The sequence below is a fragment of the Lytechinus variegatus genome, chromosome 3 (assembly GCF_018143015.1).
Source record: "Lytechinus variegatus isolate NC3 chromosome 3, Lvar_3.0, whole genome shotgun sequence".
NCBI lineage: Eukaryota > Metazoa > Echinodermata > Echinoidea > Temnopleuroida > Toxopneustidae > Lytechinus > Lytechinus variegatus.
Window position 1 is genome coordinate 7,479,019 of NC_054742.1, and position 26,315 is coordinate 7,505,333.

At 34.8% G+C, this 26,315-nt stretch overlaps 1 protein-coding gene across 3 annotated transcripts in view; it reads right to left on the reverse strand.

Annotated features, from left to right (window-relative positions):
• Positions 1-24,933, reverse strand: part of LOC121410118 (IQ motif and SEC7 domain-containing protein 1-like) — a 42,733-nt gene extending 17,800 nt beyond the window's left edge. Inside the window, exons 1-3 of one of the 3 annotated variants that reach the window (XM_041601998.1) lie at positions 23,307-24,933; positions 5,860-6,541; positions 2,979-4,969 (exon numbers count right to left, since the gene is read on the reverse strand). In XM_041601998.1, coding sequence (XP_041457932.1) covers positions 2,979-4,969; positions 5,860-6,541; positions 23,307-23,467 — 2,834 coding nt within the window. In that variant the 5' untranslated portion in view covers positions 23,468-24,933. Of the gene's footprint in view, positions 1-2,978; positions 4,970-5,859; positions 6,542-14,155; positions 14,722-18,929; positions 19,539-23,306 lie in introns of those variants that run through there. The other 2 variants (XM_041602000.1, XM_041602001.1) reach the window with 2 other exon arrangements.
• Between the last annotated feature and the right edge of the window lie 1,382 nt (positions 24,934-26,315).

A 26,315-nucleotide genomic window follows, 5' to 3' on the forward strand; every position in this document is an offset into this window, starting at 1 on the left:
TTTACTAGAATCACACAGATACGCATGTGCGCAGACACAGGGGACTGCGCAGACTTTGGTTAACTAATTGTCATAATGACACCAGGGACCAATTTACATTTGACTGCATTATATTATGAGATTGTGACACACTGGTTATCTTTGAATAAAAATTATATCATACATTTAGTTTAGGGGCAAATTGCGAAAGAGTTTGTAAAAGCCTGATAATTACATTGCTAGCAAATACAATAGAAACAGTTTTATTTAGGGAATATAAATTTGTTGCTCAATGATATCAGGGCTTTGGACATTGATGGTAGATATTGGTTAATACAAAGATAGTACATTCATTCTTTTAAAATAAATACAAATATGTCTCTAGGAACTGAACAAGAAAATGGCAAGAGGAAAGAGTATAAGAGAACCAATTACCGGCATGCTCCCTTCTATGATTTGGATCCTTAATCATTTTAGAAATCTGTGTTGTTTATTGCATCTGTGCAATCTTCAGTACATTTATATTTACTCAAGTAATCAACAAAAAGAACCAATGAAATGCAAAGTACAATTTAATATATATCAAACATAATAATATACAGCATATATATTTTTGGAAATTATAATCATATTAACTAAATATTGTTTGGGTTTTTGGTTTGGTTACTAGCAAGTAGGAGACATGAAATATCCCATTCTGCTAATTAATAAAAACGGCTGTAGTTGCACACATGTCATGCATTACAACCTTTTAATATCCTTGTACATGTTATTGTGAAGTTCCATTGCCAATTGTTCAATTAAACAGAAACTTACTATGCATAGAGCTTTTGCGAGAAAGTCTTATCATTATGGACATAAACTTTGTACCAATTAATCTCTGTAGCTGCTAGCATTAATATTTAGCACTAAGTCTCAGGAAGAGATATTTCAGAGAGGATGTAAGCTGTATCAATATCAGTTTCCATGTATCATCCTTCCTTTAGTATTCACTAACGAAAAGTAGGGAATCTACAAACAGTAATGAATGAAATATCTCTGAAGGATTATGATACACAACGCTCTACAATATATACAATAACCCTTATTCAAACAAGTGCCCTTGTCAATTAATTATTGAAGGATACTAATCATACAAATATCAAAGAAATGCCTATCTGGAATGTTTGATTAATTAAAGACAAGCATATAGAGCATTCCAACTCAATCAGATAATACTATCATGACTTGAAGTATTCAAACTGGACCCCACCCTGTAATTTAGACATCCATCGATTGGCCATATCTGAACTTCCATCTAGTAAGGCCAAGAAACAAAGACATTATGATCTAAATACATTTCCCAACTGCTTTAATAATAACTGTTAAATTGTAACTGCACTACTTATATCATATGTAAAAGAATTTTAAAAAATACAGGGAATTAATTGTGTAGTCTGAATTAGTAGGCTAAAGTTAATGGTAAGACCATTAAAGCCATACCCTGATTGTTGAGTGTTAAGGAAGATCACAGCATGGCATGATGGGTAGGGGGTACCCACAATGACGTCAAAACTATTTCCTGCTCTATGATCTGATTTCATTTAAACGTTTTACAGCATGACTTTCTTTTAAAAGGCTAAGGAAAAAATGTCTGGATGCTATTGCCTTCCTGTTTGCAAAATATGAATAGGGAATCCCTGAAACCCGAAATGATTCCTGGTAATTTGAATACATAGCTTACAGATAAATATCTAGAAATCCAGAACACTTTCCATGATTTCATTCAATCATTTTTCAGTCGGTGATTAAGTAAAACAGAACCAGATTTATTATTGTGTACCAAGTATTTTAATGGACCTCATAACAAAGTATCTATAGGCCTAAGATATATTTAACACTTGGATTAAAATTTATTGATTAAAGGTTTAAAATATTAGGAAACCCACTGATCTAACAATAAATTAAATAAAGATTAATTTATTCCACTTGTCCATACATAAGAAATGGGGAAAACCCTGTTCATATACAAGCTTTCAGTTGATTAATCATTTTAAAAAGTAATGGTACTGCAATCACAAGTAAATTTTACACACACATATTACAACCTAAATTGAAGGTGGGTTCTTTTAGTGTATCAATCATGGCAATGCCCCTATCTTAAAAAAAATGAATTAGTTTTCATTTCCTAAAACATATCATGAATTGATATAAATCTCCAAATGGCTATAGTTTTATTCCATCATATCCTTTTTCATAATGAAACCTTGTATAACAGGATATAGAACGAGTACTTCATTCATAGAAATCTCTTGGAAAGACAAAAAGAGTTTTGCTATTAATGCATAAACCAGAAGTTAAATCAAATTTATAATTGTGATAAAAGATTACATGTCCTGAATATAGTTACACCTATCTAAAATAAAAAATGTTAAGTTTGTCATGATACAAAATACTGATTATTTGTTTCTTCATACATTATAATGTGAACCAACAGTTAAATATAAGTATTTTATTACTGTTTTATTATATTTTACTGCCATGAATTTGATTTGCTACGGAAAAGATGTTTTGTTATGTTGAATGATAAATAAAATCCCTGTGGAAGAGGGAAAAAAATACTGTTGAGAATTTTATAATGAACAATTCATTTTTCCTATTACTATTAACTGGATGTATTTGTTATGACAATCATATGACCATATATCATCCTCTTCTTGATATCCCCTAATAAATTGTAACCATAAGTTTTTAAACCGGTACAATTTTTAAATATGTTTTTAGTCATATAATATATACATAGTGAATATTCAATGCTAAAATAAATAGTAAAGGAAGATTTGTGTTAAACTCCTTCTCCCTATTCCTTAATTGTTTTTAGATGGGTGTACTTATTTGCCTTTCCAATACTAAAAAAAAAATGAGTGCTTAGTAAATGATATGAATTTACAATAGGATATATACACGATTCAAAATTGTTTAGCAATGGATTTAGCATTCATAAATGAATGCATACTCACTTGTTGAATAGGTTTATTCCAACTCTATATCTCCTTCTTCTGGATGGTGTCATAGGAATTGATAATGATGGAACTAATGGTCTTTTTTCACATAATTCTTCTATCTCTCCTGGTAATGTGTCATTACTCTCTGATATGCTTGAGTCATCGGGGAAGGTATATTTAGATGATCCACTACTCTCACTGCTCATACTATCACCAGTGTCTGATCTTGTCATTCTAACAGGAGTAGCTGATCCATTCATAAGTGTTCCATTCCGCGTTCCTATCCTAGTATCTTGATTCTTACGTTTCCACACTGGTGAGTTCATTTGTCCGGTGCTATTGGCTTTGGCCATGCGTCTTTTAGCTGTGATTGCAACATTTTGGTTTTTGCCTAATGATCCCGAGTGAGAACGTGATCTAAATTCACCCTCTGTATCTGATCCTTCAGAATCCGTTGAGTGGATAAAATCCATGAGTGAGCCCTCAGGCGTCGCCACAACAACAGATGGTACATCTGAAGAGCTACTATGTTCAACATTGATGACCTCAAAGCTCTCACCACTAACAGTTGATGTAGTTGATACACTATCATCTGCTCGTATGTTGGTCAATCTTCGACCACCTAGTATGTATTCCATGTTTACATCACCCTCTGTACAAGTACTTCCACCACTACTTACAGACTCTCTCTTCTTATCTGTACTGCTTTCCTGTCTCATGCTAACCGGCGTGTGGCTGGCTCGTAGAGAATTGGTTTCTATTGACTGTTCAATACCTACACGCTGCTTCCTGTCTCCCACTTCCTGTGTTACAACATTTGAATCTGTCCTTGTTGGGTGGCGGGAATAACTGCTATCTTGCCCAACTTCCATATGTTCAGTCGATGGGGAAACATGACTTTTCTCAGCTGCCTGGTCAAGGGACTTTCTTGATTCCCTAAGTACCCCGATAGGGGGAGACTGAACCATAGGACTCTCTTTCTTGACAATCTTACGATCAATAACAGGAGACATGACATCATTACCTACAGAAACAGTCTTGATAGGCCTGCTGATTTTAGGGCTTTCACTTCCATTACCCATAGAGTTATCTTTGATTCCAGTCAGTACAAACCCACAATGGGTACTTGATGGCATCTCACTTGCCCTTACTACCACTGGACTTGGAACATGGACACCAGCTCCTGGGCTAATGTTTTGAGCTACTGGAGGGCTCCCTGCTATGTCAGGTATGCATATTTTCCTTGCTACCTGTTTCTCACTTGTACTATTTGTAGTGATAATTTTAGTGACTGCCCTACCACCACTTGGAGGTGAACTACCAGGTGAGATTGGTGGTGGTGGTGAGGAAGAACCTTTGGTGGGAGGGGACTTCCATACCTCCTGTGACTGAACTCTTATAACATCTTTCTGAGTAATGATGGTCTTTTCTGATCGGGGTGGTGTACTACGTTCTTGGAGTTCTGTAGATGAATTGTGCTTTGTCATTGTCAGAGTGACAACAACTTTCTTCCCACTTCCCTCTTTTACTTCATCAACTTCTCCACTGCTACCCTTGTCTTTAGGAGTCACTATTCCCTTCGGAAAGACGTTATTGCTATTATTCCGATGCTGCTCTGTTGGTGTTGATCGCACAACAGGGGATATACTGCTCTCATTTATAGCTTGTTTAGCTTGGGACTCAAGTTCTCTAGTTATACTGGCAAGCTCTTCTGCCCCCTCATCAATTGATTTTTCCAATTTTCTCATAGTTCCTTTTGTATCTTTGATCACAGGAGTTGATGAATCAGCATCTTCTATGACCATTACCCTTGCACGATTGCTATATTTAGAGTGAACCTTAGCAGAGTAGTTCTTTAGATAGCTTGAGATCCGCGAATCAGAACGTGTTCTCCGGAGTCGCTGAAATTCTTTCTGAAGTTCATGCTTGCGATATGCTTGTTGAATTACTAGAGCTGCTTTCTGAGCCTTGGCACGACCACCATAACGCTTCTCTAGCATCTCAACCTGTATGAAAATGAAAAACAGTAAAAAAAAAATACACATTTAATTTCTTAATATGAAAAATATTTTGTAGTCAATAGATCATTATCTCAAGTCAAATTACAAAAAATAAACTGGGGGAAAGTTGTAACTTACCTGATCAGAGAGAAAATGATTATATTCCTATCTCTCTTCAAGTGAAATCAGAAAATGCCTGTTGCACTCCACCCAGTGTTATCAAATGTACAGCTAATTATTGGTTAAAATCCTACTTGTGGGCCACAAATTAACATCCTGTTGTACGCCCAACACATGTTGACTATACACTGATACACTGTACTGTTATACATTGTTTACTCACACCTGTCATTTGGCTCATAGCATTCCCTCTCATTGACATTGACATATGCTGCTCTTCCCTATTCTTTCAAAATGGACTAGACCATGAAAATGGAAATCGTATGACTGCTAAGGTTTTTTTTTAAAGAATGGACAGATCTATTATAAAAAAATCAAGCACTCATTTGCATCGTCTCTGTGGTGTACAAAAGTACATTCTTGAACTTTGGACTTTGGATATTACATAATGCTTAAGATAGTAAATGATTGATGAATGGAGAAAATACAACAATACATGGAAGTCTGGACTATAAACAAACCCTTATTCATTACTACAAATATAAATAAGCATTGTAATTATTTTGATCAAAAGTAAACTTAATATGAGAGAAATTAACAATGCATTTCACAACTTAAAAGAAAATAGTATTTCATTATATAATTTGTAGCCGATTGTTGTACAAAATATTTTAAGTTGTCTTGCAAAGGAAAGCAAAAAAAAATTGTTTTAAAGGTAGACCTAAAATGCAAATAAACTGCTGACCAAGATGATTGGAATGATGATTTAGGCATACCTGTTTTTGTTGAAGATCAGGAGATAGTTCATATGAACTACCAAGAACTCTAGACTGCTTAATTAGACGTTCCTCTTCTCTCCGTTGCTTGATTGACTTTTCTCTTCTCAATGATGCCCTATTCCTTGGACTAGGTGAGAGGTCCCATCTGATCTTGGTAGGTTTCTCCTGTGAGGTACCAGCAAGATGAGTAGTAGGAGAATCAACAGCAATAGAAACAGCTCGACTGACCCTAGTGTGAGGTGTAGACTGTCGTAGAACAGCCTGCTCAGGAATCGTTATACTTGCTTGAGTTGGAAAGACCCTTGCTGGTGATCCTTGTATTTGAGGTGAATCTGTCGAGGTTGATGGTGTATGGGAATTATCAGTCTGAATTGCAATAGTTCTGGTTTCTGGCTTTGGTTTTCTTCTTGGAATAGGACGGGGACTTCCTTTAACAGCCAACTCAGGGGTTGGTGAGGTGTGCAGTGAGTCTTGACGAGGTGGGGGAGTTCTCCTGGGTGTTTTAGGTGTTGTATTTGGTTTAGGTGGTGGACTTGGTTTCCCTCCACGAGGGGTTGTACTGGGCGATTGTAGAGTACTTGTCTGGATATCCTTTGGAGGTGTAGACTCTGCAGTCTTTGGTGTGTTAGAGTTGGAATCCTTTAACAGGTCACCTGGATCTGCAGCCAGTTGCTGGTCACTGCAAAGGAGCCAAAAAGAAATAAAGACAAATAAGTAATGCAGTCAATTATAGAAAAATAAAAGGTCTCACACTCACTATGAATGAATAAGATAAGATTTAAATTGAAGAATCCATACATTCAATCATTACTTCATGAACATTTTTGGATACTGTCTTCATGCTATCACTATGGAAACCAGGATTTATTCATTGTCTCTGCTGACGCACAGAGGATTCCCTTGCTAATTCATGAAACAACATAGAGTCATCAAAAGAAAAAAAAAATCTGAATCTAGTTAATCTATCCACACTCTGTATCCAAGATCTATGAATACTGATGAGTGTGAAATCTTTTCCCCTTAACTCAGTTGACATTTAACTGGAGAATTAGCTCTCTCTACATCTGCTATTTTATCCATCTTCTTCCGAGTCCTATTTTCTTTCTCAATTCTATTATCTGCACAAAATAACAGCTATCGATAAAATCTTGAAGGGTAGAGGGCCAATTTGAAAAGTATACTCACAAGTTAAGAAATGAAATTGTACAGTTCAAAACTAAACAGATACACTCCCAGTGACAGTGAGAAACAAAATGACTGTGAACTCCAATTAAAACATCACCAAACCAAGACAAAAGTAGGATCAAAATACTTCACATGTGAAACTATATCTATTTGCATATAATTCCCGTTGCTATATATCTCCAGTCCCACACACATACCGGTGCATTGTACCGGTGTTTGTTTTTAAAACGATATTTCAAATTCACCATGCGTCACAGTCCAATGCCTAATACAAGAACACACACATACATACATGCACACACAGTCAATGGGATACTATGTGTGCCATGCAGGCAGGAGGAAGTATCAGTGACGTAAATCAGTGATATGTAAATGTAGTGGTATCATACTCCAAAAATTAAGGATCTATAATTGGCAACGCCTCCTTGTTGCTGTTTTTTTCCCCAGAAGCTCTCTATATCTCCACTTGTTAGAATTCTATTGTATTCGTACCAAGATATTTTATCAGAAATATTAAAGTTGTATCTGTAATTTCGGGATCAGTAAAATCTACGACTTAATTTTATTTATAAAGCAAATGCAAGTCCAGTCTTGGTTTCAAATACATGTATATCAAAACAATGCTGTTTACGAATAAGAACTGGTATTGACATTTTAATATGGTATTCCAAATATGTGCAATAAAAAACAGAGAACAAAAATGCCACTATTTCAAATTTTCTGGATTTGCTTGCTCAAGCAAAGACTGTTTGGAAAACACCCTAAATGGGTCGATGTGTTTACAGAAATTCTGGGATAATAGACCACAAAACTATCAAAAGAGACATACTCTTTTCTTCTTTTCATTTGTCAATTTTGAATTTTTGTTTGCATTGTTATATGTGGTTACAAAAATGAAAGCAAGAAATCCTAATGGATTAGATAGAGCATTTTTTATTGATAACATGACTTGTTTGAATAAATGTCTAGAATTCATTTTGAAACAAGTCTCATTATCTTTCAAAATGAAAAAAGCTCCCCTAAAAAATACACAAAGAATATGTCTGAAAAGTAAGCAAATATTCATAAATCTGAAAATAATACTGTTAAGATAAAACAGCCAGCTATCCTTGGTGTCAGGAGTATTAATAGGATGAGATAAGGTCACACCTGAGGATCGGTATCCTACTTAGGTGACATACTGATTAGCCTCTTAATCCATACAGAGAAACTTAGCTAGCTCCAAATTAGGTGGTTTCAAACCGCCTCGATCACAAGAATCCCTGTTAAATTACGAGAACTTTCTAAGGCTAAAAAATACCCGTTAATTATTCCTGCATTCACACCCGAAAAACATCCTTCGGGATAAGTTCCCAAAGTTACGAGCATGCACAGTGTGGTCTGATAAGCAGGCAAGGCGTGAGATTCAAAATCACTAGCCCAGCAGCCACCCACGCCGCTGCGCCCAACGACACGCTGGGCTAAAAGTTCCCGTAATTTGCTTTCACATTGCCAAAATACCTGCGACCTTGGAAAAATCCCCACGAAAGTTCTCGTAATTTCGCCAAGTACCTACTATTTAGCGGGTATTTTCTTTCGGGAAAATTACGCGTAGTTTGCTTTCACATTACCAAAATACCTGGTATTTTCTGATCGGGGTAAATTTCCCGATCAGAGAATACCTGGAACTGGCGAACTTCGAGGCGGTCTGAAACCACCTATTGAGTATAGGCTTCAGATGATAATCAGATGACAACTGCACATGTATATAAACAAATTATCTCTTTTAAATACATAGCTGCATCATTTTATTCAGATGAAGTTTTGTTATGTAGACCTATATAAAAGAGAGTATGTCTAGCATTTATAATTCTGTGTTTAATTTAAACAATCATATCATCTGAACTAATTTTTAATGAAATTCAATCTATGCTGATTCAAACAAATAGGAAACAATAGCACATAATTGACTTGCAAATATGCATTTACAATTAAGGAAGGAGTGCAGTAAAGGGAACATATACTGTTAAATCAAGGAGCTTCTTAAATTTGTCATCTCAGCTCAGTCAGCTGACAAGTGATTCAGCTCCCACTCTTGAAAAAAATTCTACTGCTGATGTGTCTCCTAGCATCCCAAACAGGGAGTCTGCATTTTTATTCCTCTTCTCTTAAGACTATATTAAGATGGCAATACACCATTAGGAAACACAAGATAGCAGAAACTTGATTATATTCAGGATCTATGAATATGTTGAGACATGCTCAAGGGAGTATCACAGCCCCATGCCTGTTATTCATTTTCCTGTATTTCTAGAATGGAATTTTGTCAGGTTCAACACCAGGTTATCTCTTCAATTGAGGCACTTCTCTCAGAGGGGAATGATAAGTAAAAAATCAATGGATTTAAAAACTGCCTTTGTAATGAACATTTATTTCAATTCTTAATGTAATATTTTGTTCTAAATTTATAATGAACATTTCTTGCACTTCTTAGTATAATTCCTTCTTAATTTGCATTTCCTTTTAGCAAAGAGTATGGGGTAGTCCAAATTATTTCAAAACTGGCCGTGTTGTGTTGACCTCAAATCTCTCACTACATTGTTATGGAATCAATACAAAATGGGGAAAATTGTTTCAATAATCTATTATTTTGTTTTTCCAAAAAACCTTTCACCTGTCTCTAATGAAGATGTTTTTAGTTCAAGTTTAGTTTGTATTGACCCAGCTGTGCTAAGAACAGTAAGGCATTGACAGATGACAGAGATACAATTATTCACTTCCTTTCAGGTTTAGGGTATGCTACCAAGGCTTATGGCACCCTTTCCTGTAGAGCAAACCTAATGGCTTCAAATACCTGTCTTTTATTCTTTGACCTGGTGATTTAAGACAGGACACAGTTTGTTCAGTCATCTTAATCCCTAAAGCTCTTAGTGACAGATTCTTAATAGCAAAGTTTAAAAGATCTCAATTATTATGATCTACAGGCTAATATATCCATTCCTGGACTTACAAATAACCTGTTGATGTAAGGTATATCAGTGATTGATCATGGTCTTTTACAAGCCTTCTCTTTTAAATTATGACCATTTTTTTAATGGTGGAAAGACACAATGTCCCAATCACTGCATTCATCCTTTTAATCTCAATAGCAGAGTCTGAATAGTAAGAATCCTTCAACCCTTTTTTTCAATCAATGAATATTACTGCTAGTCTTATGCTAAGGCAGTCAATTTATCTCTCCAGACTTCTTTACTACCCACACTGATGCATGTTTAGTATAAAACTCACAACATAAAATCCACTCATAGGCAACTCAAAAACTGTTGAATTTATGCAACCATGGATCCTACTAGATAGTAGGATCCATGATGCAACATAGCTGCATAAGCATCACATGTGCCATTAATGGTAATGGACTCTTGAAGCTGTACTTCAAGGGCCTGATATACAATCTACAGACTCGGCTGGAGTAATTTTCATAATATGCAAAGCCAGTTCCTTTCCTTAAATGTCTATAAGGCCTTCACCTAAACAGTCAATATCCAGCAGTCATTATCACTGTCTGGTATTCTATTTCTACTGTACATTTAAAATGCAGTAGATGTGCTATTATCTTGTCTCCAATGCAACCATAGGCCCCTGGATACAAATTAAGATAATTGTTTTAATTTTTGAATAATTCTTTGTCTACCAACATAAATTAAAAAGGGAAATTCACTTATCCTCTCAGCACATGCTGTCTCTCTCAACAGACCTTAGTTCCCTGTAATAAAGAGCATACTAGGCATCTTAATATGTCTCTGCCTTTAATGAGATTATGAAGATAGTCAATTGAGAGAGTATATTAGTCCCAGTTTGGTCCTAGTAAAGGAAAAATACTATCATGTCCCTTAAAAGGACAAGTCCACCCCAACAAAGAGGTAACTTGGATAAAAAGAGAAAAATCCAACAATTATAACACTGTAACTTTCATCAAAATTGGTTGTAAAATAAGTTTTTTATTTCAATTTTCACTTAATTTCACAGAACAGTTATTATGCACATCCTGGTCTTCATGCAAATGGGACTGGTGCACTACTCACTCACTATTTGTTTCGTATTTTATTACATGAAATATGATTTATTCCCATTTCCTCTATTACCATCACCTTAACATTTTATGGTTCAGTCAAGTTGGTCCTTATTATCAAATCTGTAAAAATGGAAATGTAATTTCAAACAATAAAAAACAAAAGAAAAAGTGAGCGAGGGACATCATCAACTCTCTCATTTGCATGTCATCGAGATGTGCATATAACTGATTTGTGACAAATAAGCAAAACCTAACTTTCTTATTTTACATTCAATGTTGATGAAATTTTCACTTCAGTGTTATGCTTGCTAGATTTGTCTCTATTGATTTAAATCAACATTGGGTGGACTTGACCTTTAAGAAGTGATCCCCTATTAATTCAATGAATAAATAATGTAAACGAAATTACAATTTACCACTTCATTCATCCTAAAGAGAACATGCTATTTTTGTTTTTACATTTCTTTATATAGAAATGCCTCAAATTGTTTAAAATCATATTGGTATAGATTTTGTCATTTAAACTTTAAGGGACGTCTTTCCTTGTCTCATTTTAATGATTAATGATGGCATAGATCACTTCTTCCATTGTGAAGAAAGATAGTATATTAGAAAGGATTTAATAAAGCTATCACAAACATTTAGCATTGGCTCGCCAATCACCATCACCCACTCATAATAAGCTTGACTAACTCAGAGTCCTGTAGAATTAACATCCCTTATCCAAAATCTCTTAAACTTTATTCATGAAAACCATATTTCTTAAATAAGTTCAGAATCAGTTGAAGATTGATTTGCCTGAAAATAGAGTTCAATATCATACTAAGTCTATGTAAAAAAAACTTTACTGAAATTCCAATCATTTAATTTATTTGGATTCTAGACTTTTTTAATTTTTGAACACAAGCTTTGTGCATACCTACAGCCTGTGTTAAAAACCCCCAAATATATCCCCTTTCCTAGTTACATATCCAGAGTAGATGGTAACATTCTGAATACGGGTGTATGAATTAGTTAACCAATTTTGGTTATTGGAACCAGATAGCTCTGATATCATGTCTATTAGAAGTAGAAGATTAAGTATTAAATGCCTAAATAAGTCGAACTATAATGGCACCTTAAATAATGATACGGTACAGAAGACATTAACATAGAAAGAGTGGAAATATAAATAATTTACAAAAAAATTACTCATTCCTAGCATGAACATTTGTACCTCTCCGCTCTGTATTACTAATCTGTATTTAGTGTATTAACTTTCCATTTATGTTTTCATCATTAAAGAGAGAGACATTAGGCGGTTTCAGACCGCCTCGAAGTTCGCCAGTTCCAGGTATTCTCTGATCGGGAAATTTACCCCGATCAGAAAATACCAGGTATTTTGGTAATGTGAAAGCAAACTACGCGTAATTTCCCCGAAAGAAAATACCCGCTAAATAGTAGGTACTTGGCGAAATTACGAGAACTTTCGTGGGGATTTTTCCAAGGTCGCAGGTATTTTGGCGATGTGAAAGCAAATTACGGGAACTTTTATCCCAGCGTGTCGTTGGGCGCGGCGGCGTGGGTGGCTGCTGGGCTAGTGATTTTGAATCTCCCGCCTTGCCTGCTTATCAGACCACACTGCGCATGCTCGTAACTTCGGGAACTTATCCCGAAGGATGTGTTTCGGGGCGGTGTGAATGCAGGAATAATTAACGGGTATTTTTTAGCCTTAAAAAGTTCTCGTAATTTAACGGGGATTCTTGTGATCGAGGCGGTTTGAAACCACCTATTGTGTTCTGGATTTAGTCATATCCAGATTTATATGAAAACAGGCTAGAAATGTTGGATCAGATAGGAGATATGAAAAGAGAACACGCTTAAATATATGGTGGTATACAACTGTCAAGGCAACAGAGAAATTGAAAATTAAGGAGGAAAAATGGTTGTTTGGATAATTTGATGATTTCCAATTCCTGTTCCTAAACATATGCTTCACACATCTTCTGCTAAACTAGAATTACAATTATTCATGCATGAAAGAACAGAGCTGATGAAAATAACACTTTTTCTATGCCTATAAAACATCTTCAAATTTAAAAAGGACTTCAAAAACCCCAAAATGATTCTGATAGCCAGATGAAAAAGGTTTAATTTCTTAAGTTTCAAGTTACAGAGCTAAATTTCAAGCTTTTCAAAATAAATAACTGAAAATGTTTTATTGTGCATTTTAAAGACTTTCATGAAAATAACATTTTCATCTTCTATACATAATCAAATAGGAATAGATCTTCTCACTTGTTCTTTTTTTAAGAAAAACAATCAGGTGTACAATTCTATCCCAGTTGTCACAAAAAATAAATTCTATTCAAACATGTCTGTGGTAGCTGAATAAAGATTATCAATTCATTCTACAGACAACTGGGAAATACTCATTATACATTCACAAACTCAAATACACTAAACATAGCTTCTTATCACAGTTCACAAGCCTACTGTAAATCCAACTCTCGCACTATCATTACTTTGGGAGCATGGCGAGAAAATGACGGCAGAGCAGGAGGAAGAAATATTACCGACAAGACTCTCGAAATACATCCCATATGACAAATCCATTCCCAGATTGTATAAGTCACAATCTAACAAGATTATACATGATTCACTGGAAATGTAGTACTGCTTTATTGGAAAATTTGCCCCAACTCTGAAGCTTAATTCTATTTTCATATTTCTTCTTTCGGCAATAGCTGAAGGAAAGATAAATTGAAAACAGAGCTATTTAACATGTGTACAGAACCTGAAGTTATGATTATATGGCAGTTGACTGTAGAAATTGCTGAAATTTGACTATGGATTGAGTTTACATCTGGTAAATTTTATGTCGAAATAGTAATCAACTACATCTAGAGAATCTTCTTATTTTTACAAACTAATGTGTTTCTCTACATTTAGGCTTATTATCCAGCACTGTTTCACTCACCCTTAGAAAACAAAACTGCCATTATAGAATAAGACAGGTCCCACAATTATGATCAGTTGCAGTAAAAAAATTCAATAACTTAAATACTACATTCTCACCTCTGTTGTATATCGTCTTCCAAAATCATTTTTAAGCAAATGAACAGGATTATTAGCAACGTGAATCCTTCATGTATGCTTACAATGATCTCAATATCAAACAATGAATACTGGTAATGTTCACCTAATATGAACCATTCACACTTTATGAGGTAGGGCTCCAAAATGATCACAATACCATCATCACAACCAAATCCTCTTCCAGTTTTTATTCTAAAAATGAGTCATGGTCGCAGTAGAATCATCAATGCAATAGGGCAGGTAGGCAGCAATCCCTAACGATATCCTTCATTATAGTACCAAAGTCTAAAGGCCAAAACCTATACACCACCCCATTCAAACTTCCTCTTTCTTTTGTAAAACCATACACCATTTAGTGTATCAAAGTATCAAACCACAGATGAAACACTGGATTAGTCCATATGAATATTGATAATACACACTCCAAGAATAGGTGAAGAGACACAAAGACTATTCACCCACAGAAATGAACAAACAGCCTAAAAGCTCAGATTTTTTACTGGAAGAATTATAATATAGGCATATACAATTCAAGATATGAATACTGACAGCAGGATGAAATATTAGTGTTGATGATGGGCATCACAAAAGATTTGATTAATTTCATACTTACAATCATCAATACTTTGTTGGGCAGGTTTATGGGTCAGATATAAGTCAGGTGAATAGAGGTCACACAATCAGTTCTAGGAAGAAGGCCAGATCAAATTCCTTCAGGTCATTTTTATATATAGCCTTGGCCACACAAGTTCAGGTATTTCTCAGGAAGCAAGGTACTTGATCACAGACTAAAGGGAAAATATAACTTATTGAAGAAGCTTTGAGTTTGCTTAGGCAAGTGTTGATATTCTCGAGTCACATCTTTCAGCCTACAGCTCTTCAAAGTAAAGCTCAATTATACTGATCATTATAATTTATTCTTTCTTCCCTTTTTTGCAACTCAACAGTCCACTGGAGATGACTTTGATAGTATCTAATTCCAGTCGGTGGTATATCGTATGCAGACAAGAAGATTAAAATTTATTTCTCTTGATGCTTCACTCAGCCCATCAGAATATTTCTCAACAGCCAATTACAGATATACATTACATGCTTGTATTATCCAAAATAAAGGACTTTCATTTCTGTGTAAATCCTCAAAACAACAAAATGCATGCCAAAAAACAGCATTAAGAATTTAAACATGATACTTTGTGGGAAGACAGATGCATGATGAAGTTTCAAAAGGCTCCAATTTTATCATGAAATTCCAGTGTTTATCAAACAAACTCTCTTAACTCCATGCTTAACTGTTAAAGGCAAAAAAAGAAGTTGCGGTAAAAAATTATTTCAATAGAAAGTGTCTTAAATCAAAGTTAATTGTCGCCATACTATCATATGTCTAGATCTGGTACATTAATGTAAACTTATCTCGTGAAATCATGACATGTATCTTAGCTGAAAACTGGTAATTCTGATATTCACTAACACAGAAAAGCATACGTGGGACCGTCTATTCATATTGCTTGGGAAAAAGACATTTCATGGAATTCTGTACTTATTTTGCTAATTTCATTGGATTCTGTTCGAACTCATTTTGAGATTGTTACAACTGGTATTTATCTTTAAGAGTGTGAATGACCTAAGCTAAGGTTAACCATAGATCTGGTGTATCTTGATCAATATCAAAGGTAGATATCAGCTAAGTATGTGGCCATGAACAAGCTATGGCAGAAAACCATTATGTAATATGATAATGGACGTATTTATAGTGTTAAAATATTGTATACAGGGCCTGCAAAAGCATACCCCCCAAAAAACACTTTTTAAACAAACTAGGAGAAAAGTATAATCTGAGATGGATGAAAACACATTGGATGATTATAATAATAATAATAATTAAGACTTATATCGCGCCAAATCCACTCTGTAGAGTGCTCAAGGCGCTTTTTAGGAAATTATAAAAGAAATGAAGAATTGAACAGAAATGTTTTGAGGTAATTTTTGAAAGTTTCAGAAGTCAAGCACTGTTTAATGTTATGAGGGAGGCTGTTCCATAGTTTCGAGGATGAGTAAACAAATGATCTTTCACCCCAAGTTTTGGAAACTTTGGGGGTAACAAGAGAATTGGAAAGGGAGGAACGTAAGGATCTTGAAGGGGTATAACTTTTGATCAGTGAAATAAGGTACTGGGGAGATGAGCCATGAACACAATGGAAAGTTAACAACAAAATCTTGAACATAATACGCTGTTTTACAGGGAGCCAATGCTTAATAAAAAGAATGCTTCAAGTTGTCATCTGAAAATACTAACCTTCTACATGGGGTGGACTACTGCTTTATAGCTCCAAACTTCTATTGATTATCAAATATTATACCTTTTTCTTTAAAAAAAACAAAAAAACTTCATCATATAATGAAAATAGGTCAATCGGCACAGAGATAATGTATAACACAAATGTTGAGCTACAAGTGATATGAATAAAAAAGTGTTACAAGAGACAGACAAGGAAAAAAGTAAGCCCCAACTCAAATCCAGAAGGTACATCATCATCAGAGGAATACTACTCATGTTCTAAAAGGGGTTAGCTTTGACGCAATTGTGAAGGTGACAATACAGTTGCTGTGTCAGATGTAATATCATCATTATAATATTACATCTTGGTGGAACAGAGCTATTTCTAGAAAATAAACTACTTTTGTTGTGAATCTTCTGTTACTTCCAAATGATATTGTGATTGATTCAAGGTGAAAAATAAAAGAAAACACAAAAATTATACTAAACAGAATTGTATGAGAGAAAACAATGTTGAAATGTCCCAATAAGGTATTAATTTATTCAATTGAAATGGCTACAACTTGAAGCATTCTTTTATTAAGAAGTTAAAATCAATCATTAAGCTCGAGTTACCACAAGTCCTGATGATTGAATTTATCCAAGGTGTCTAATATATAAACTCATTCTCAAAAGTAAATAAAATCAAGTCAATATAATATTTCAGAATCCCAAATTAAAAAAAAAATCAAACACCTTTAAAAAAAAATCAATGAATAATTTACCCCGAGTATGCTGAAATTCAACTATTTTTTAAGATGGGCTGGTGATGAAGAGTTAATCACGTCATAACACTCGGCTAGAGCGTCATTGTTTTTTTAGCAGAGTCATGCGGTGAGAGAGAGGCAATTAGCTTTCATTGTAATCAATACTTGTAGCAGTGTAGCTTGGCATTTGGGTGATAATTTCAATATTTTCAAACTCCTGGGATGATTAGCAATCAATAGAAACGATAACAGCTCTGACGTAAGTATCAAGGGTGACTGAGACAAGCTGTGAACAAACCATTTTTAGAAACTTCAAGAGATTGATGTTGCTTGGAAACAATAGCGAAACTAAACTGATGTCCTAGGGGAGGGGGCAGTCAATGCTGTAACTGTTTAAAGGGGAGTTTTTTCTGTGTTGGACATGGACCGCACATGCACTTGTTAAGGGTATCAAATACACTGATATTTTTTAAAAAGGGTGATTTTGAAGAACTGGTCAATGGTCAATCTCACGTTCAGATGTTTTTTTTTTTTTGAAAGACTAGCCAAACGTGTTTAAGGTATGTTTTTCCCTCGGGGTCATATTCTGGTGACAACTTGTTTAGGGCCCAAAATGTGTAAATAAAGCCTGCAAAAAAATTGTTTAGGGGGATATTTTGCACACAGAGAAATACTTGTTTAGGGCTTGTTTGGAAATAATTTGGTCACACATGTGTACAGCAATATATTTAACTGCCCCCCCCCCCACTGATGTTTTACTAAAGGTCTGAAGAAAGACAACCTTCTAGTTTTAATAAGATTGTATTTAGTTAGAATTGGGGAAAAAAATAAATGTATATATTTGCTGGAATGAATCAAGTTATTAGGATATTTGAAAATTAACATAAGTTATATTTAATTCAAGATGTCTCATTTTGCCTCAAATAGAGTACATGATCCCAACTAGTCACAGTAACAATTCTACAAGTCAAAAACCTTTTATTTTTAATCACTGAAGTTTAAAAATGTTAGCTTACATAAATTCACCTAGTCAGGTCCATATGTAAGGAAGTAATTATCTCACAACTCCCAAGGCCATGGCGTTGTGTTTATAGGAAGCTTGATGGGGGGGGGTCTATTATGTAATGATATCACCATTCGCATTTCCTGCCTGAACTTGACATATTGTCTGAAGTTCAATTATCTACAACAGGAGTAAGACATTTTAGACACTTCTGTCTGTTAGAAATGCAAACATGGATCCATTCCTCACTAAAAACAATCTTATACCTACTACTTTCTACAGCTCAACTTTACAGATGAGTTTTAGCTTATTATCTCTTTAGTACTCAGTTGAGAAATCAAATTCTTTTCCATTGGAAGTGGATCATTACATTGATATAAACATTAGAAAATATTCTATAAATGAAGGAACAATCAGCAAAAGTAATAAATTACTGTACAATATATTGGTCTTCTTAATTTTATATCAGTGAGGAGATGAATAGTAATATGTGCAAATGCCCATTCATTAAGAGCAAAGTCTCTTGTTTGACACATAAAAGTCATACACTGTCCAGGGAAGGGAGATGCTTCAGCATACCAAGTTTAATGACAAAAGCAGACAGAAATATTAAGTCATTCAGCAAGTTCAACTCCACAGAGGTAGGCCATACTTCACTGTCCAGTGTTGTACCATGCCATGCATATATACAATCGCTAAAAAATGGTATAAGTGATCCCATTTACTCACCAAACTAATGGTAATCCAAGACATAAGTCCACAAATTCATTAAAGTTAAGGACAAGATCAGTCCAAAATTCACTAGCAAGCCACATACTACCAACACTTATGGACCAAGGTTTTTAGAATATCATAATCAACATGGGTAGTCTCTCATTACATGCCCCATAACGAACATGATCACCTGAAATAGGGATGTCCAAAAGTCCAAGTCATACTAAAATGAGAGATTGAAAGAGAAACTCTTTCATGGAGAACGGGTGCAGCGGGAAGGAGAGGGGGTTGAAGAGCTAGGATACCCAGAAACACTCCTAAGATTCTGCAATACAGATTTGATGTTGTGAGGAGAATTAAATAGGGAGTGATGTCACAGGAAAAGAGCAATTTGTGCTTGAGTTAGGTGGGGGAAGGGAAAGGGGTAAGTTGTGACGAAGGGTTGGTCCATTCTAGAAAGAGTAGGGAGGTTTTAGTTTGTAGGTGAGGAGAGAAACAACACACACAATTGTAATATGTGTATTACTGAAACTAAAAGTTACATTGCACATTTCCTACAAGGCTAATTATAACCTTATTCAACTAATAAATTTAACTTTCAGAATTTATTTTCCCAATTCAACAGTTCATTAATTTTAAAAACATCTACCAGCATAATTCCATTATTCTAATACCCTTTTTACACAGGATTTTCTTAACCCCGGACTATCGCTAACCCCGTACTATCCTTAACCCAGTACTATTTTTTTTTCCTTTTCACACATGCCAAATTGTTATTGCTAACCCCGGATAAGGAATGCTTGCTTTTTACACACGAAACTCGCTAACCCCGGACTAGTGGTTTTTGTCGATCATTCGTAGTACAAGTACTTCACTCGTACACTTTTTACACAAGCTAAAATTTCCTTAACCCCGTACTATATAGGTGGGGCTAAATTGCTATTTAGCCCCACCTATAGTACGGGGTTAAGCTTAGCCCACTTTCATTTTACACTAGCGATCTTAACCCCGTACTTTCGCTCTTAGCACCGCAATTGCTGGGATAACCCTGCTTTTTTGCAGGGCCAAATAATCCCGTACTAAAGGTGGGGTTAGCCCACTTTGCAAAAATGCTGTGTAAAAAGAAAGTGGGCTAAGCTTAACCCCGTACTATAGGTGGGGCTAAATGGCAATTTAGCCCCACCTATAGTACGGGGTTAAGGAATTTTAGCCTGTGTAAAAAGGGTATAACACCATTTATACTAGTTTCAATCTCCCTGTTAATACAAGTCATTGTGCACCTGCATCATTATCATGTGATATGTATTCTTGTTAAAGGGCAAGTCCACCCCAACAAAAAGTGGATTGTAATACAAAGAGATAAATCACACAAGTATAATTTCATCAAATCGGATATATATGATAAAAATTATCTATGTACTTATAGTGCACAAAACAGTTATGCACATCGACATGCAAATGGGAAAATCGATGTCACTCACTCAATATTTCTTTTGAATCTTATTATATGTCAATCTGACATATTCATAGAAGAATAAAACCAGATTGTCTCCAATTATGATGAAAACTTAAGATATTTACTAATTTCATATAATAAATCAGAAAAAACATGGTGAATAGGTAATATCATTGGCTCCCTCATCAGCATACCGACCAGGATTAATAAGCAAATTATTGAAAAGTCATGTCTTCCTTATTTTACATCAAACTTTGATGATATTCTTAACATTTCCCTTGTTTGATTTTTCTCATTTGATCAAAATCCACTTATTGTTGAGGTGGTCTTGCCTTTTAAAGGGAAAACAAATAATATGGGAAAGGTGAAAACAATTGTTGTGAGTTTCTACGATAGGAGAAAAAGGTTTGAATTGGAAAGTTTAGTTTTGAAGGTTTAGTTATGAATTATGTGTTTTTTAGTGAATGTTTGATATTCAGGGAGAAAATTAAAAACACAAATTTCAAAGAGCACGGTGACCTTTTTTTGCAAAGTGATGGACAGCAGCTCCCTATAAATAGGGCATGGATCATGACATGCTTGTGATATAATTTCTCTAGGGTTGATGTCAAGGAAACCATAATGAACCTAACATTAAAATTAAAAAATAAACTCTTCAACTCACTTTCATTTCCACATGCAATAATTAAAACTGCCTATTTTCACTTTCATTAGGCTTTCAAAATTTAATGGCAATTATGCTTATCCTCTTCAGAAAGCAAAACCATCACTTACAACTCTCCTAATAATTAACAACATCCATTAGCTCATTTACATGATATTTTATATAGGACTGATTTTACACTCATCCAGCTTTTGGTACCTCTCTTAGACCCCATTTTCATTATAGCCCTAAAACTATTTTACTGGAAACTAGTTTAGTGGAATAGTTTAACATGTATAATTATAATGATCAAAGCGATCTTGGAAGCAATCTTCCAAACCAGTTTGGAAAACCTACTTGCGATGTAGTTTTCAAGATTGCTTTGCCATGTTACACTGGTTTTAGCATATGTGAGGACACCACCGTTCTTCAGGAAGCGATCACACATTTTGAGCGCGCTAATCTACACATTGTATGTAGATGACTATGCCGCGGTTTGAAATTTCACGCGATCATGGCACTCCCACTGAAAGCGTTCCCATGGCAACAAGGCCACTTTACGTGAAGTGGTTTTGAAAACCATTTTCAGCTGATCAAATGGGAACGATTGCAAAGCGATCTTCCAAAATTGGCTTTCTGAACCGATTTTCAGTAAACTAAGTTTTAGAAAGTATGAGAACAGTGTCTTTGTTTCAACCAGGAAGTCTTTTATTTCCATTCAACCTTCATTTTCTCCATAACAATCATAAAAACGTGCCTCAAAGTCAATGTCGTTTTATCTTTTAAGTAACCACAAGAACTTCTGTTTGAGATTAGTAATGTTTCCCTGTGGTAGGATCATGTGTTTTAATTAAAAATTTCAATTAAAGTGCAAATCAGAAACTGACTAATATCATACATTTTGTGCTATAAAACAACTCAGATGCACATCTGCAGATGCAGATTTACAGCAAGACTTAATGTAAAACTGAACAAGTTGTTGTGTACACAACTACAAAGTAAAATATAACTTACTTTGTGATAACTTGTTATCAATACAAACAAAAAATTACCTTCATCACATTTCTCAATAGTTTCATCAATGTTGTAATCTAAACATAGGTTCAAAGACTCTTTAGGACATTCAGGCTTCAACAATGCTGAACCCTTTTCCACATCATCTCATGTTGGTTTATAAAACAAATTGTCTTTTCTGAGAGACAGCTTGCTCAACACTTTTTAAAAATAAAATGATGCATTATCCAAGTTTTACTAATTCTTCAGGCGCGGATCTACCAGAGTCAGACTTTATAACGGTACGAATTTGTAATTGTTTTGAAAAATTTGACAAAGAAAAAAGGTAATTGGTCATTTTACATGGTGCAAGATAAATGCATTTGCGAATTTTATAAGGTGCACACTTTATGCATTCGCATGCTTCGCCGTTTGATTTTAGATTTGAAAATTTTACTGGTAGTGCCAGCACATTTTGGCCCCACCCCAAGATCTGCGCCTGTTCTTGGAGTGATTTTTTTATTGGGGGGGGGGTGATATTGGGGCGTCTACAGGTCCAAAGGACATTACTGAAATCAAAGACTTAAAAGGGAATTCAATCCAAATAAGTTATTTTTCAACGAAAAGCACAAAAAAAACAAGTCTGCGAAAGTTTGAATTTTTAAAATTTATATAAGGAATCTCAATTTTAAAACAGCCATAAATTAATGCATGTCTGATTTCTTTCAAACTTTTGAGATTGTTTTATTTAAATTCCTCCCATCTCAAATGACATTTTATGAACATGGTTTGATTCCAGTTCATTGATTGGACACACCTTTTGGAGTGCCAGCAAAATGATACAGAGAAGAAATATGTAGCCACTAGAATTTGCTTCAGTAATTGTCAATCAAATAATACATTCTTGTGGGTATTTAAATATATGATGCATGACCGTAGATTATTTGCCCACTCACAAAATTAAGAGCATTGATTTTGTACACTGTATAAATTCAATATGCCTAGACAATAGTACATTTAATAAGACATCTATTATATTAAAATGTACTTTGGACAAACTGTGTCAAATCATAAAACAATTTAAAAACTTTGCATACAAAATTTGCTGCATAAAAAAAATGTAAATTCAATTTTCTTTCATCAACATGCAAGAATTTTTCAGTCTGAAATGGGCTGATTCCTGAGCAAAGGCATCATCAAAATAATTATATATATATATATATATATATATATATATATATATATATATGCCAAAATTTCAAGAAACCCAAAAATTCCAATCCCTTGTTAGTTTTCTTACCCTGTTGTTTGACTCTGTGTGTCACCACCAAAGAAATTGTGGAAACGGAACCGAATGTAGGACTTTCTGGAGAAGATTGGTGATGATCGAGGAGAACTGTGTGGTGAAGTCTCTGGTGAACTTCCCTCTGGAACAGTTAACGTTTTTCTTCGTTGATTCATATCTAGTTATTCTTTCAACAATACGGCATTTACTCAAGAAAATTGGATCCTTATGCTAACAGTCTTTTATTACAACAGTGGTTGCCAATCAATACTTAAAGTTTTGCTGTTCAGACTAAAAAACTATTGTTCCACAGAATAGTGTACGATGTTGGAATTGAAATTTGTAAAAGCACAAATGGAAGGTTGGGTGACAATGCTTTGATCCTCAAGCAGACGTCCCTGATGGCTTCCTGGTAACTCAGTTCCTTAGTCCAGAAATGTCATGGAAGCTTCTTGTAGGCAATGACAGTCTGTCTGGCAAGTATCTCACGATGGCTACCATCTAATACCTTGAATCGTAATGACTGACAAGCTTCAGTGATAACAGAACACAATGGAGCAGTATCTCTGAAGTCATGAACTTGACGGAATTAGCCCTCGTTGAGAAGTGAATTGTTAACGAAACAAGTTCAAAGTCTAACACTGAGATAAATAACTCAAAAAATAAGGAAGTGCTACAGATTGTTTGAGCTAATTGCCAACCCCGCTTCTGTGACATTACTCACAACCATGTCCTCCTACCTGCACTATTCTTTTTGTCTTGAACAAGGATATCAAATTTGTGGTAAAACCTAAACATCCATGAAATTCTATACTTCAATGAAAAGACTTCATATGGTGTTTAGCTACACTGTCATAGCATGATGTTGGGATTTCCCCTCGAGAAAAAAAACGAGAATGAATTCTAAATATCTGCTTTCCAAGATGGCTGTTTTAATGGCCTGAAGTGACTGAGGTTCAATGTTATTTCCTGTCGCGTGTCTCATACATTAGATCTTAAGATCACCACATCATGAAAAGCCACACTCCACTGCCACACCTATCATTACAAGGAATATGCAGTACTCCCTGAGAACAGATTTGTTCTTTAAAAAAGAAAAAATCTTGGTACCTCAAACACACAGCCAACATCCTCTGAAGAAAACTTGCCATGCATTGAAAGAGCTAGTTAAGCATGAAATCTTTCCATTTGTTGTAATGCAAGCTAAATGTCATACATTGCCAGTAAAAAGAATCTTTTACAATGCACAGGTTTTCAGCTCTTCGATGATTGAATTTATTATCTCTAGAAATTCCACAAGTACCAATAAAAAGGCAGCAAATATTCAACAATCAAATGACTTGTTGTGCAACAAATATTGCTGTGCAGTTCAATGCAATCCAATGCTATAACTGGCGTGTGATGCACACAGGTTAATCCAACTTAAAAATTTATGTTACAATCATACTCCCACAGCTGTTCGTCCAATGTTTTGCTTTGTTATTGTTTCAGCCTCAATAAGCAGTATGCAGATTTTAATCAATTAAACACAATCACTTGGCTGCTTCTCTAGTAGAGATAATTCAAGATAGAAGCTACAAAAAGGTGGATTTCTTCAGTGAACTGAAGCAATACTATAACATGCATTCAACTGAACTAGTGAGAACAGGAAGAAGTCAACAAAACTGTTCCGGTTATCTGATTTCCTCCCATTATATTTATACAGAGTTGAATATGGGTCACACCCCAGCAGTCTAGCTCTATGGACCAGGGGTATGCTTTAGGCTTTCTACGCCCCCATCATTAGGGTCCAAATTATTTGACCCATTTGTTGCAAAACAAGTCAGGAATATACATCATATAACACCTGAATATGTATGGTAAATACATTGTCTAGTCTGCATACAGGAAAGTAAATAAAAATCATTTATTTTGCAACAAACCACACAACAAACCACACAAAAAATATGATTCATTGCATTACCTATGAAAATTATACAAATCTGTTGTTTCTTTTTCATTTGAAAAAGTCACAAATAAAAAAATTGTCAGTATTACTTTGAGGGATATCTTAAATTTAGTGAGAAAAAATATGCCATGTGACAAAGCTGATCTTCATGAGAAGTTTTGCTTAACTAGAGAGAATATTATGATCTTGGGTGGAGTATACTGGAGGAAGTAGGAGGTATATTATATAAATCTCTCAATATGCATAGCGCATGTCCGACTGTGATGAGTGACATTATTAATTGGTAAGTCCTATGATCAGATGTCCTTGAATTCAATTTTTGGTCTCATAAAACTTCAATTTATCATTCTAAAATGCATAGATGTCACATGTTTGTGCATGACATTACAATATACATATAATTCATTTTGATAAGAAAAAGAGAACTCCAAGACACAGTGGCAATTAAAGTCTTTGATTAATAAAGTTGTTGAATGTTTAAAAACCTGAAATATCATAAACAAAACTATGGCAATATTCTTTAAAAATATGTACATAACATAATTTTAAAATATTATTAGGGCAAAAACATTTAAAGGGAATTATAATAATTCCATACTAGGTTCAGAATTTCAGAAGGGAATATACACTTCCCATCCATCAAAGTTGTGACATTAGAAACTTCTTTAAAACCTATGAAAAGCCTAGTGGGAAATCTCAAAGATTTTCCAAAGATTATATGTATATATATTTTCATGGAATGCTCATCACATGTTGCATTTTGTCACCTTGCTAAATATCATGATTAAATCTCAAATGTTTTATTTAAATAAAATTAAAAGCCCCCTTGAAAAACCAAGCACATGCTGTTTTTCAATCCTAAGACTAGGATGAGAACATACTCCACTGTGATCATGGTTACATTGTAGTCTACATGTACAAATGTAGACCCACATCTGCAGTGTGTGTACCTCAGCTGATTCAACGAGTCTGCATAGCAGACTAGGTCTACTGAGGCTGCAGAAGTGGCTCGCTTCGCACGCCCTTTCAGGCTGGTTTGCGAAGCAAACCAGTAGCAGATCCGACCTCACTAGCCA